We start from the raw sequence: 15157 nt of genomic DNA, 5'->3' as shown, positions 1-15157 counted from the left end.
TGAACACCCCGTCCCAGGCCTGAAAGCTGTACATGGGACTTTTCGGGGGTCCGTCCTATTCAACTTTTCAACACCAGTACAACTGCAACGCAACCCCAAGGTAAGGGAACAAATATTCCCATACCTTGAAGAGGTCTCTGTGAATGCCTCCCCACCACAGGATGCAGTGCACGCCCCATTGCCACAATTCCACCAGCACTGGAAAATTGGATAGGATTGGGCCCTCAGTGATTTTGCTGCAGCTGCTCTAAGTGTACCCATAAAGTCTGCTGGGGCTTGACTCTGAGTAAGGAAACAAATGTTCCCTTACTTTTAGGACACCTTCAGCTGTCTCTTCACCTGTGTAGGATACATCAGCGGCCATTTTGGTGCCACTGTATTGTGGCACAGGCAGCTTGGTTAGAACTAGGCAGCTCTGTTAGGATTGGGCTGTGTTTTGGTTTTTTTAATTACATTAATCTAGTTGTTGATCAAATAGCAAACATGTTGGCCTATTTGTTGTGTCTGGTTCCTTCCCTGCAATGGTCCCTTTATGATCTTATTGTACTAAAAGTTACTTTTGACATATTTGCCATACCCTTTGGTATTGGCATGAATGATAATATCTTGTTGAAAGACAGAGGTGTGGTTAATGCAGAGGCATTGGATTGAAAAATGCTGTGAAAGTGCATATTAGCAGGTGACTGTGTTTTGTGTGGAAGGTCGTTTTGAAAATCTTTCAAGACCCAGTGCTGTAAGCTCAGTAAGAAATATGGATGTTTCTATGCAAGCTTATTGTCTGTCAAAGTAGGCTTGAACTTCATGAGGATGCTATGAAGGTTCACACATAGTAATGTCAGTAAAAATTGTTGGTTTCAGTAAATGCAGCATTCTACAGTGAGATGGGTGCAGTGCAGCACTTGGAACTTCTTTGAAGTTTGATAGTACAGGTGGGGCCTCTGTATCCACTGATTTGGCTCAGTACGGGTCCCCCAGACCCACGTTGATCCAGACTCAGGGCCCCATCTGGATCCTTTGAAGGTGGCTTCCCTGGGCCTCACAATCCCCGACAAGGCATAAATACACTTGTGGTTTTGTGGCATTTTTTTAGTCTCTATGGCAGTGTTTTTCAAACTGTGGTTCAGGACCTACTAGGTGGGTTGTGAGCCAATTTCAGGTGGGTCCCCATTCATTTCACTATTTTATTTTTAATATACGAGACTTGATGCTACCATGTTATGCAACTACATTTGGGGATTTATTACTGCGTAAGTCTGGGTAGGATTGCAACCTAGAATTGTTAAAAATTTTCCTGCTTGATGATGTCACTTCTGATCATGACATCACTTCCGGTGGGTCCTGACAGATTCTCATTCTAAAAACAGGGTGCTGGTGCTAAATGTGTGAGAACCACTTCTCTATGAGCCATTCTAAAGCTCATAAAGGCAGTGGGCAGATGCACAATCAGAAAACCCTCCAGAGAAGACCAGAACACAGCTCTGGTCCTTTTTGGAGGGCATAAGGGGTCAAAAATAGCAAATTCACTTATCTGCAATTTTTGGTATCCACAGTGTGGGGGGATCTAAGAATGGATCCCCCGTGGATACTGAGGCCCCACCTATAATGGTGGTGAGTACAGTGAGTCAAATGAGCAGAACCTAGTTCTAAAAAAACCTTGTAGATCTTTGGGTGACTTGTAAATCAGTAAGGATTTTTCGCTGCTAGTTGCTTAACACTAGCGACAACAAGCCTTCTTCCTCTGAAGCTGCTGAAACTGAGAACTTGGGGGGGAAAGTCAGGAATGGATTTTTGTGTGAAGAACTGAGTTTCCCTCTTTGAGTAGCTGTACCTGAACAAAGTCATGTTATATTCTGGCTGATTCTAGAGAGAAGCTGAGTTAAGCATATACACTGAAATGAGGTACATGGGAAATTTTGAATTGCAAAGTTTTCCCATTCACAGTAGCAGGATGTTGCCTGAGTGAGCATGGCCAAGCTTTCCATGGATGTGAAGGAAGCATACCTGGAATATCCTTTTGTTTCTCTTACTATGCAAAGCAAATTTTTATTCATGTCGTGGTTATTTCTTACATGAATGGAAGTAATAGGGTGCAATTTGTAGTCGGTTCTGATGAGACATTAGAGACAGCCTTGTGCAAAAATGCTGCTCATGTGAGCAGTGAACTGATGTCAGATCATCTGCTCTCTTCTGTAAACTGGAACATAGCAATTTGAAACTTCTGTTTATAGAGGGGAACTATAATCTCATGTAAGTTTGCTGCTAACAAGTAAATTGCTCGCATGAGCAGTTTAATGCAAGTCAAAACCAATTCTCAACACCAAAGAGATGGATTGGACCCAATCTTACAACCTGGTTCCTAGAAAAGGGTTGACCAATATATAGCATATGCAGTTTATATGAGATTATACCCATGGTTTAAAAAACGAAAGGTTCAGTATGTTGTGATACATCACTCTTTGATCAGTAATACCATCAGATATTTCTGGTGACATTTGTGTAGTGTAACTTGCATTAATGGGATAATCGACAGCATTATAAGATATTGCATTTGAAAAACATAAGTTGCAGTCTTCTGTCTAATTGTATCAATTAATGTTACCATGATTTCACTCTTCCACAAAGTTGTATTGGCATAAATTCAGAGGTGTATCCGATTGGAAAGTGTAACCAGTCTTGTTGTTCAGTGCTTTATTTACATAAATTAGTGTTTTGCTTGAGACAGTGTTATGAATATATTGAATGATATTTTTCCATTCCTAAAATGTTTTAAATATTCAGTGTCTTGTTAAAGATGTGCAGTAGGATCTCTTCTGATTTACTATAGCTGAAGCGAAAATATCGTTGGGCTTTTTGTCATGTAAAAATATTGTTTTTATAGAAAAGAAAATTGTTGCTTCTTGCTCTTCTGTTCCTCTTCCGCAGTTCTCCTTCCACAGCAAGCTGCTTGCTCTCATTGCCCCAACGAAACAATCCTTTGTTGTGCACCTGATCCATTCCCATGGCATAGGGAACTCAGATCTAGATCAAACATGATGCTATTCTATGGGGAAATACGTCTTTGGGTTTCAACTTGCATGAGATTTGCAACTACACATTCAGTGCAATCCAGGATTTCCTTCATGGCATGAGCTGTGCCAGACTCCTCAGTTTCATACTGCCAATCATCCTTTGGCAGACTTCCTGGGGCTGCAAAAATCCTAGTAGCATTTTCCTGCTTAAAGGAGCTAGAGCAGTGAGGGTGAACCTTTTAGAGACTGATTGCCCAAACTGCAACCCAAAACCCACTTATTTATCACAAAGGGCCAACACGGCAATTTAACCTGAATACTGAAGTTTTTTTTTGGAAAAAAAACAACTCATACATTAACATCTTTTACCTACCATTACTTGTAACCTGCAGTGAACTTTTCCTCTAGAAATTTGTCCAATCCCTTCTTAAAGGCATCTAGGCAAGTTGTCATCACTGCTTCCTGTGGCAAAGAGTTCCACAGACTAATTACATGCTGGGTAAAGAAATATTGGCAGGGAGGGGGTGGCTGCAAGACCTTGCCACTGCTCATATTCTCAAACAAGGAAATTTTTTTTTTTAAAAGCCCCTCCCACAGGAGTGGGCTCCAAGGCTGCAATCCCAGCCAGTCTTTCCTGGGAGTAAGCCTCATCGACTCTAATGGGGTTTATTTCTGAGTAGACACAGAAGTCTACTCTGGAGCACAGGAACAGGCTCCAATCCCAGGCACTCTTTCTTGGGAGTAAGCCTCATCCCCTGTAATGAGGCTTACTTCTGAGTAGACACGCACAGGAGCAGGCTGCAATGCCAGCAACCCTTTCCTGGGAGTAAACCTCATCCACTATAATGGGAGTTACTTCTGAGTAGACATGCACAGGAGCAGGCTCCAAGGCTGCAATGCCGGCAATGCTTTCCTGGGAGTAAGCCTTATCCACTGTAATGGGGCTTACTTCTGAGCAGACACGCAGGACTTGTCTCTGGTTGTGCTGCTCACCCCCAGCTGTGCCTCTGCTGTGGAGGAAAAGCCTCTCCTGGTGCTGAATGGGGAGCTGCTCAGGGAAAGGTGGGCTGCAAAGGCTTGCAGTGGCTGAGGAGGAGGGCAGCTCAGGATTGGCTGGTGGTTAGCCAGTGAAGGGCCCTGAGCCATTCCAACAGAAAAAGCCAGGAGCCTGCTGGATGCTGATTGGCTGAGCCTGCTGGAGAGTTGGGATGGCAGTGAGCTCAGGGGGCAGAGGGAAGCAGACCACCCTCCCCAACACACGGAGGTGTGGAAAAAGTCTCTGTTTTCTTTAAAGTGACACGCAGCTTTAGTGCCCTTCTCCAGGCTGCCTGGCTCAGCGCTGCATGCCCACAGTGATGGCTTTGCGTGCCCCCTCTGGCACGTGTGCCATAGGTTTGCCACCACTGAGCTAGAGCGTCCCCCTGACGCTTTGGCCTTTCCAAGGCAGGAAACTTCCTGGTTCAGACATCTGCAGAACTGTGATTCCCCACTACAGCTTTTACAAGAATGCTTTTTTCTTCCAAGTTTTCTGCAGTTCAGTCAACTAAGGAAGTCGGGTTCTCATGAAGGGAAACCACTTTTGAAAAAATTGCCTCCCCTCCCTGCTTCCAAGTAAGAGGGTTCCCCCAGAATTAAGCTAAGTTCATTTGTTTGGGGGACTGATTGGATGGTATTCCAGGGCAACCTTCCTGGTCAGAACCAGAGAATTGAGTTTTGGCATATTTGTGGAAGTAATCAATCATACTAGCACAATTCATTCATGCCCAGGAGAGGCAGGTCAGATGTGCATCCACACTACAAGTTCTGGGGTCAAAACAAGAGTGAGGATGGGGGACTTTTCTGCAGGGAATATGGTACAAGGAAGGAGTTGTGAAGACCACACATTCCACATGTAACATTTCATATAATTTTCTTTGTGCATGGGGATTAACAAGCCTCATGAACACGTGGGGTTCCTCTGTCTGGTATATTGGAGGTATGTGAGTCAGCATGTGTGAAGGCTTGCTCCTTAGGGCAGCATGTCTCCAGCCGCCCCCTCTTTCCAAACCTTGTAGTAGTGGACCCAGGCCTAAAATATTTTCATTCCCATATTTTCATCAGTGGAGTCTTTTATACTCAAGTGAGGTTATTTGGTAAAAATAGAGACGACTTGGTCCAAAATGTCATGGGGTACCTTCAGTTCTGTAAAATGTCCTGGGAAGACAGGACAGATGTGTTAATTGAAGACTAAGTGAGATCCAACCCATCCATGTTGGTCCCTTCATGGTGTAAAAGCTGCTGTTTTCAAACTCTCCGGGAGTTTGAAACCCACAGTAAGTCTTTGTAGGGGAGGGAGTAGGAGGCAGCAGGGGAAGGGGGAAGGCAGCAACACGATCCTTCAGGGGGCTGCAGCAACTGGGATGCACTCACCAGTTCCTGCAGCAGCCATCCCTGTGTGTGGGGAGCCCTGTGCGAGCGCCTGCAGGGAGCCCCAGGTCAGGGAAAGGGAGAGTGGAGCGATCTGCTCTGCCTCTGGAAGCGGAGCGCGATCGCCCGACTCTCCCTTTCCCTGACCTGGGGCACCCTGCAGGCGCTTGCACAGGGCGCCCCGCACACAGGGACAGCTGCTGCAGGGACTGGAGGGTGCACCCCAGTCCCTGCACCCCGGTTAGAAGGAAAAGCGAAGTGATAGCTTTCGGTTTTGCGGAGCGGGGTGCGATCGCTCCACTTTCACTTTTCCTGACCTGGGGAGCCCTGCCAAAGGTTGTGCAGGGCTCCCCGCACCCCTGGGAAGCTGCAGGAGGCTTGGGCAAGTGCACTGCAGCCCCCTGAGCAGCGCGATCCTACGGATTGCACTGCTGCCTTCCCTGTCTCCTGGCTGTCCCTGCCACTTAAGGGGGCAGAGGCCAGGACCCACAGGCTGGGGCGTCGCGACGCCGCAGTTTGAATACCACTGGTGTAAAAGGTTTGAGTGTTTTTCAAACTGTGGGTCGTGAGTCAGTTTCAGGTGGGTCCTGATTCATTTCAGTATTTTATTTTTAATATATTAGACTTGATGCTACCATAGTATGTGACTGCATTTGAGGAAATGTTACAGATCTGTATTTTTAACAAGCTACTATGTATATTCTTTTAAAAATGATAGTAAATGGGACTTACTCCTGGGTAAGTGTGAGTAGGATTGAGGTCTAGGATTGTTAAAAATGTTCCTTCTTGATGATGTCACTTCTGGTCATGACATCACTTCCAGTGAGTCCTGACAAGTTTTCATTCTAAAAAATATGTTCCGGCGCTTACATGAAGCCATGGCAATTTACTCAGAGAAAGAGAATCACATTCAAAGCATTGAGGTGGGTGGCAGTGTGAAATGGCACCCATCAAAAAGCCACTATTTATTGTTCATTTTTTAAAAATTAAGATTTTGAAGGTGAACCCATAACCGAAGGTGTTTTTGTCCAAACAATTACATAAATAAAATTACTTGAAATTTCTCATTGGACAAATGGACTGTTCATGGAGATATGTGATATTCTCCCTGGTAACTGGCCAACCTCAAAATGATTGTGTGTCACCAGCACATCTCTTAGTCTGTTCATTGCTGAAGTGGTTGAGTGTGTAAGGGTTTTTTATTTTATTTTTGGAAACTGTTTTCAAACAAAACCCCTTGACTGAACCCTTGAACCCACTGTACCAGGTTTTGCAGTAAAGTCCTTGTAGTGTGCCTTGGGTGTTCAGTCAGAAATTGTTTAGTTGAGGAGACAAGTTCCTTCACAGCAAGTGGTATTAAGGTGAGTTTAATGACTGATCTGTGTGCTCAAAGTCCTCCCCTTTTCTCTAGCCTTTGTTCAGAGGCACCGTGAACACACTAGTCACAGCATGAGCCACTATCTGACCCATAGAGCAACCTCTTCCACTTTGATTTCCCATTTACTCCCACTTTCACCCTTCTCCGAAACCATGGAATCATAACTATCATTCCTTGCAGCATGCTGGGTCAACTACCTAATCTGCCTATTCTGTTAAGGTTTAAGGGGGGCTTGTAAAAATTATAAGTGTAGGTTCCCAGTCTTGTCCCAATATGAGCAGGTTGCAAGAACAACACTTCAACTACAGCAAAGTACTTTCAGCAGTTGTATTGGTCAAGGGATATCACATATAGAGTAGTCATTTAACAGTCCAAGAGTCAGCACGGAGAGCAGTCAGTTCCAGTATAACAAATCCAAATCAGTTCCAATAATACACAGTCAAAGGTTCAGTCCATAAGTCAGTAATATCACATACATACAGTATCCAGCCTCTTCAGTCACTGGCAGCAGTCTCACAGTTACTCCATCAACTCCCCTACTGCTGCACTTGAGGCTCCTCCTGACTATCTTCATATAGTCAGCTCAGCCAATCAGTATTTGGCTTGGTCACACCCAGGGTGTGCCTGTCCCAGGTGCTTGCTGATTCTGCTGTATCATCTCTCTGCACCTGCTCCCTGAACCAACATGTAAGCTGTGGTTCTGCTACACTCAGAACTCAAGCTGACATATTCCTCTCCTGCCCCACCTTCTCTCCCAAGTCTGTCCCTTCCTCTTGTATGGAGTCCCCCCCATTGGTCCAAATGTTTACATAAATACAGTCTCCAAAAAGACTGCATTGGGCAAGTACTGATCAGTTGGATCAGCGATGTTCTCCCCACTGTGTATGTTTATACATACAGTATGTATGTAATTTAATAAATTTGTATCCTGCAGTTTCCCCAGTTATGTGAGTGCCCAAGGCCTGTTACAGTAATTGGTGCATTGTTGGTTGGATGATCTCCTGTTCTACATCCCACAGCATTTCCCAGCTGTTTAATTCTCTCTCTTTCTCTCTCTCTCGGAATAGGGAGTATTTACCTGTATCTTTGGATGCCTGTTGGGGTGACAGGCTGTATATGTCCCCCAGGGCATCAGCAGCTCATCAAATACAGTGGGTCTTTCCTTGCAGTGAGAAGACTAGATTCCCCAGAGTCAAGAACCACTTCTTCCATGCTGTCCAGTTCTTCCCCCCCCTTGGTACAGCAGTTTAGTTTCTCCACTGCATCTCCCCCGAGCCACTGAGGCAGTGTGTAATCACCCCATAATCAGCACAGAGGAATTGGTAAAGGGTGTCAGAGGAGGGCATGATTGACCTGGAGTGCCCAGATCAACTGTTGCTCCCCTTGACCAACCTGCAGTTCCTCCTCAGCTGCTTTGCTTTGTACTGGCATGCCTCCAGGTCCCTGTGGTAAGCCATGTCCCTCATCATGTCAGAATGTAACTTGGCGAAAGCTGCCTGGACCGTGTCTTCCTGCCAAATGTCTACACAGGCCCTCAGTTCCTCCTTGGTGCATGAAGGGCTCCTTAGACTGCAAGGAAGTGCCCTGCTGCTGAGACGAGTGTCTGGAATAGTTTCAACCTCAGGAATATTGCTTCCATTAATATTGAGCAAAATCAGTTCAGATCACTGGCAAAAGTTCTCAGGTCTACAATTCAAACTATCTCTGTTTCTATACCTTTCTTACTTGCCACAAGCAATAGGGAGGAGATGGCTGCCTTTCAAAGCCAAAACCATTTGAGAAGGAGCTGTGTCAAAGAGAGGCTATGGAGGGGAATAGTGTAGGACGGGGTGCTCAATAGGTGGATCGCGATCTACCGGTAGATCGCGAGGCAAAATGAGTAGATCGCGGAGTGCTGAACCCCCCCCCCCTTCAGGTGCTTCTGTACTCAATGGGGCTTACTCCCAGGTAAGTGTGGCTAGGATTGCAGCCTCACAGCCTAATCCTAGGCATGTCTACTCAGGAGTAAGTCCTGTTATACTCAGTGGGGCTCAAGGTACACCAACATACATTGTAAACATAAATGTTATATGTTACGATGGCGCGAACATTGTAAAAAAAACTCTGGTAGATCTCTGGGCCTTGCTGGGTTTCAAAGTAGCTCTCGAGCCAAAAAAGTGTGAGCACCCCTGGTGTAGGATGTTCTCTCATCTACCATGTGGTTTTGCAGCCATATTTTCAAGAGCCCATGTAGGATGGTCCAAACTTGTAGATTCCGAGAAGGATGAGTTGGGAAAGAGATACTTGGATATTTGGTGGCACAAATTTTATGGTATAAGATATGAAAGAAAATGGTGCAAATGGAAAGTAACTAGCAGAAAAGAAGCTCTAACAGATAAATATAAGTCTGTTGTTACAGTCAGTTGGTGATGGGTTAAAGTATGCACCAGAGATCCCATGAATCACCTAGTAGACTGTAGGCTAGTAATCCTAGTAGATTGTAGAATAGCTAGACAAAGCTGTAAATAAATTGGCACACTTTTATCAAGTGAATTTCATATTGAGTAAATGAGTGCAAGAGGAATTTTTTGTTAGAGTTTTCCACAAAGTTAGACTTGAACATGCAGTCTAAAAGACATTGTGTTAAAACCTATCAGCAAAAGTGTTTCATTTCACACCTTTAGTTCCTGAACTGATTTCTCAGTTGTAATGGAATTGTTAATTTATTTCACCTCAAATGTGATGCTGAACAGTTTGATTGTTGAGCATGTTTTTAAATTATATTGCTTCAGACAGAAGCTCTTAAATACAATCCAGCCCATTATTTCAGTTTAGATTGTTACATACCTACCACACCCAAGTAAGTTTGAAGATTTTTTAAAGATTGCTAATTGGTTATCACCTACTACAACCAGTTCTTAATCACCATGTGATCATTAGAAAAGTCTTTTTCTTGCAGCCTAGTCTTTCCATAGGCATTACAGACAATCCAGGAAAAAAAAACCAGTCATTTGTCAGAATGAAGCCAAAGTTACAGCAGTCTTCATACTTACCTGAAGCAAGTACCGGTTGACTAAGGTGAGAGCAAAGGGGCCAATAGTTATGTCTGCTTCTGTCTTTCCAATCATCTCTCTGCTCCCATTTATAGTCAAAGGATAGCAGGTATAATGATGCTGCATTGCTTCCATCCAAACAACTTTAAGAATATAGTTGTTGCCTCCTGGCAACAAATATAGTTTGGGGGTAGAATTTGCAGGCTGGCTGTATCCAGGCACACACAGTACAGATAGATTACCCATTATCCAGACATCTGAAATCTAGACTACTCCAAAATCCAGCCTTTTTTGTGCCAAGATGGTTTACATTTCCTAACCAGCATTGTTCCTCACTCCACAGAGGAAACCTGCCGGACATTTCTTCTGTTTACAGTCTTCAGTCGCTCAGCAAGCCAGCAACAAAACCTGCAGGACATTCCTTATCCTGTCCCTCCTGGCTGGGCTCAGCGCTCCATCTGAAAAACCATTTGGTCACGTCTGGACATAGGAAATGCATTTTGATCATGTAGCACAAAGCAGCATGGGGCACAAAGCCAGCCAGCTTATTAAGTTTGAATTTTGAGCAGGCTCAGTACAGTGGGGGCAGCATGTTTTTTTGTTTTTTTTTTTACTTCTTCCAGCTAATCTCTTCAGTTAAAGCGATCAAGGTGGTGGCAAGGATGGGGGAAAAAAGCTCTGCAGACAAAGTTTGTGTAAGCAGGAGCCGGCAGGTATTAACCTCTCACCTCTTCCCCTCCATGAAGAACAGCAATTATTTAGGCAAGCATTCCAAAATCTAGAACACTTCGTGTTCCAAGTGGTTTGGATAAGGGAAAAGCAACTTGTATTTAGCTGTATTTTCTCTGCCAGTAAAATCATAGCTCACTGTGACTCCCATATATACACATATGGTTTGGAGACTAAGTGATTGAAAGACATTACAAATAAAATATTTGTTTGTACCTTTTTGATATCTACTGGAGTAGTTATCCACCATCCCTATTTTATGTCTTCAAGTAGCTATATTCTACTGTTCTTCTACACATTATCTGAAAAAGAAAACATACCGTAGTGCAATTTTTCAAAAATTCTTAAAACTTTAAAAACATTCTGGTCTTTGTTTTTCTTTAAATGAAATGATGAAAATGCCTTAATGTAATTTAGTTAGCTATGTTTGCTTGATCTGCTTGTGCTTTAGTGCACAAAATACTAAATTATTTCCCAGATTTGAATCTTTCATATCTAGTATGAGTAATAGGAGGAAGTCAAAATATGGAGTATAGGTGTGGAGCAGTATGGAATAATTTCAAGCCCAGGTTACCAAATAACTTGTTCTACCAGTAGACCAAGAAAGTGGAAGATTGAACACCATTCTTTCTTAGCAGAAGCTGTTCAAAAGGCCATGTTGAGAGCTAAACCACAGAATTGTTTAAGGACCAAAGAACAGGATACAAGTTCTTTTAGAAAGTAGGGTACACGGAGCAAAAGCATCAATTGGTAATTTATAACCCAGTCCTAGACATGTTTTACCAAGAAGTAAATCAATCTAAATCCCATGGGGCTTACCCCTAAGTAAATGTGCACAAGATTGCAACAGTGGACTACTGTTCTGTGCACACTTATTAGGGAGTAAGTCTCATGGAACTTGAGGCTTCCTTCTGAGTAAGCATACACAGAATTGCACTGTTAGTGAGTTCTATACACAAACCTTAATTTTAATCCCCCCCTTCATGAACTTAGAAGAAAACACATTTCTTTGATTAATGGACCATGAGGGAGGCATTAGAATGAATATGTGGAAAATAAGTTTTTATCTAGCTATGTGTAAAACTTACATAATTGTGTGCTCTCAAGGCTGTTGTACTTACAGGGCAATCCTATCTTGTGCTGTAACGGGCAGGCCAGGAGGCCTGTGCTGTATCCAGCACAAGATTGGGGCCAGAATTGGCTCAGCCTGAGGCAAGGGGAAACTCTTCTACTTACCCCTGGGTAAGCAGCCACAGCCCCAATGGATCTATTTGGACCTGTGCCACCTCAGGAGGCGATGCAAGTCCAAGGAGAATGGAGCAACTTGGAGCTGCTCATGCTGCTTGGGGAACGGGGTTGGGATCTGGCATTAATGCTGGGACCCGGTCCTGCCTCCCGCTCCCTGGAATGCCCTCCCCCGTCTCCTTCCCGCTTCCCCCCCTTCCCATCCTCCCCAGACCCCTGCATCAGACAAATTCAACCAGCACAGCCTTCCTTCTCCGCATTTGTGTGGAGATTAGATACGGCCTCTATGGATCGGCACATGTCCCTGCGCCAGCCCAGCTGACATACCAGGAGACGCAAACCTGCTTTACAGCACATTTGCGACCTTCCTGGGCTATTGCAGCAGACTTTTGCCAGCCTAACTAGTAGTTAGAATTGCACCCTTAGTATTTTTTCCACGAGTAGCTACATTACTGTTTTGGCACACACTGCACTATTCCATTTCAATATTCCTAATTTAGCTACGCTTGGGCCCCAACTTATGAATGTTTGACTTACGGACAGCCATGCTAGTGCTTTGACGCAGGGACAATCCATCAATTCTGCTGTTTTGTGCAGGAGTGATAGTGTTGAGCTGACTGTGTTGCGTTCCATATGTTCTAGCTTCCAGCCAAGCTTCCAAAACAGGACCAGGATGTAATTTGGGGATTTAAGACCCAATTCTATCCAACTTCCAGCTTTCATGCAGTCGCAATGCAGCCCTGAGGTAAGGGAGCAGATGTTCCCTAAGCTTGAGGAGGCCTCAGTGACTGCTTCCTCTCTGCAGGATGCTGCGAACACCCCACTGGCGTGGTTGTGTCAGTTCTGGAAAATTGGCTAGGATTAGACTCTCATTGTATTTCAGTTACTCCTTATTTAATGTATTAATGGCTTTTCTTAGAAATTTATAGAAAGGAAGGAAAGGGACACTTACATCTGCTCTGTGCTCAGATACGGTGGTGTAACTTGCCAAAAAGCAAGGAAAAGCAAAACTCAGATATTCTTGACTTCCATGGCTAGTTTGCGGGTTAACTCTACGTATGCTGTGGCATGAGGTCAAAGGAGGTGATTCTTTGGTCTCCAGCCCTACAATCTTTTATATTCACAATATATATTCATTAAAATATTAAAAATATTAAAATATATTAAAATATATAAAAAAAATATTAAAATATATATTCATCAAAATATATTTAATGAATATATATTCATTAAAATGTCTACATTAATCATAGTATAAAATCTTTCCCTTGCCAAAAGCACTAATTGTCTTGCCCTTCCTTTCTTTTTTGTCTGTTTTATTATGTTTCTCACAGATATTTGATGTCTTTGCTCTTGTAAGACAGCTCAGTTTCTTTTATTTCATGTTTCTGTGCAGGGTTACAGTTCCATAGCAAACAGGAATTGAACAGTTCTAGTTTATAAAACCATATAAAAGCCAAACTTGCGTTGTAATTCTGTAGTTTATTTACTTCTTGAATTTCCCTGTTTCAGAAGTGTAGTTGGTACTACTTGTACTGAACTACTACAAAGTGATGGCTGAAAAGGAGAGGAATGCTCAAAGGGAGCATGCTGTAATTTGAGACAATCCTCCCCTTACTTTTTTTCCCTGTTTCTTCAGAGTGGAAACTGCTGTACTGAAGCTCAAGCTGCATAGGTTGCTCTCCCATGAATGTGGAACCTTTTTTTTGAATCTCAGGCTTTGCCTTTTAATAAAAAGTTCTCCTCTTTTCTTTGTAGACCGAGCTGGAAGCATTAGCACTCTTGACTCCTTGGATTTTGCCAGATATTCTGACGATGGCAACAGAGAGACAGATGAACGGGTGGCTGGTGAGTACAATTTTAGATCAGTCAGGTACTAAGTTTTTAGTACAGACTGTGTCCATTAATTTTTTTTATAACAATGTTTGGAAATTTCACCTTTTTTCCTCTTCAGACTCTAGAGTATATTGTAAGCTTAATACTTAGCTGGATAATTGACCATTAGTGGCAGTTTAAATTGGTAGTTCTGCATGTGGGTGTGTTAATGGTGTGTGTTTTTAAAATACTGTGATGAATCATTGTTCTTTATGGCTTTTCTGTCATTGTAATAATTGTCACAAAACAGTAACAGTAGAAGACTACTTCTGCAGCTAGACTTGAACCAAGTAAAGTACTGTTGAGGGGCAATTTTTTTTTTTTTTTAAATGAAGGCTAATCCTAAACACACTTCTGTGTGTGGGTACCATTGAATACCCTGAGAGCCCAACCTTTCCAACTTTCTAGCCCTTATGCACCTTGAAGGTAAGGGAACAATTGTTACCTTGAGGAGGCCTCCATAACTGCCCTCTCACCACAAGATACAGCACACACCCTGTTGGCGTGGCTGTATTAGCACTGGAAAGTTGGATAGGATTGCACCATAAGTAAATATATGTAGTATTGTGGTGGAAGACTTTTAAATGATTGGTGTGTTTATACAAAAAGGTTTCCTTGTTGGCTTTGAAAGGCTTTGAATGAATAGTCTGAGTTTTCCAATATAACGAGTTGTAATTTTATAGAATGAACCAGGTTATAAATTTTGATTCAAATATGTGAAAATGAGAAATAAGCTTAAAACTAATTTTCTTCAAACTAATAGTTAAGACAGAAATCCACAGTATACTTAGTACGGTGAGTATCTTGTAGTATCTTGTAGTATAGATACTTGTACAAGATACTACATGGGTTAAATACTACAGTACAAACACAGAAAGCAATAGTGGAAACCAGTATTGACTTGCTATGTTCTTTTTATTGGCCACATAGGTACACATTCAGAAATGTGGTAAACCAAGTAGATTTTATTTTATAAAAAGCTTCTAGTGACTGTTGCAACTGTGGTGAAAACACACCTGGCTACTAGTACTTGGGCAGTAGTTCTGATTGCCTGGCAAACTTTTTTTAAAGACTAGCTTGATTGTAGCTCAGTAGAGAAAGCAGTGTGTATATGCAGATTTGCTTTTCTTTGTGATATTCTTTCTGCTATGTTGTTGTTGGAATTTTATTATGTTTATTTTGATAAACTGCTTTTCTTTCGCTTCTGCATGGTCAAAATGTTTAACATTCTATGTGAATTTTGAACGTCATTTTTGAAACGTGTTCTTATTCTAGAGACTGTAGCACTCCATGCTACAAGCATTTTCTTTCACCATTATATAAATTATAATTTAGAATATGCATATACCATCACTGAACAACAAATACTGGAAGCAGTTTGTTGCAAAAGAAGTTGGAAGATAGTTAATCAGTGAGCCCCTTTGGAATAATCTAAAAAGAAATGCAATAAATGTCCCCTTAGGGTTACATCCTTTTCAATGGTT

General features: G+C 42.7%; 1 protein-coding gene across 2 annotated transcripts in view; it reads left to right on the top strand.

Moving 5' to 3' along the window:
• The window catches only part of RELCH (RAB11 binding and LisH domain, coiled-coil and HEAT repeat containing), an 86213-nt gene that overhangs the window by 2655 nt on the left and 68401 nt on the right, over window positions 1-15157 (top strand). For both annotated transcript variants that reach the window (XM_066625715.1, XM_066625713.1), the window contains exon 2: window positions 13557-13646. In XM_066625715.1, coding sequence (XP_066481812.1) covers window positions 13557-13646 — 90 coding nt within the window. The remainder of the gene's footprint in view (window positions 1-13556; window positions 13647-15157) is intronic.

The sequence above is a fragment of the Tiliqua scincoides genome, chromosome 4 (assembly GCF_035046505.1).
Source record: "Tiliqua scincoides isolate rTilSci1 chromosome 4, rTilSci1.hap2, whole genome shotgun sequence".
Lineage (NCBI taxonomy): Eukaryota > Metazoa > Chordata > Lepidosauria > Squamata > Scincidae > Tiliqua > Tiliqua scincoides.
This window is presented reverse-complemented; position numbering and strand designations above follow the sequence as displayed.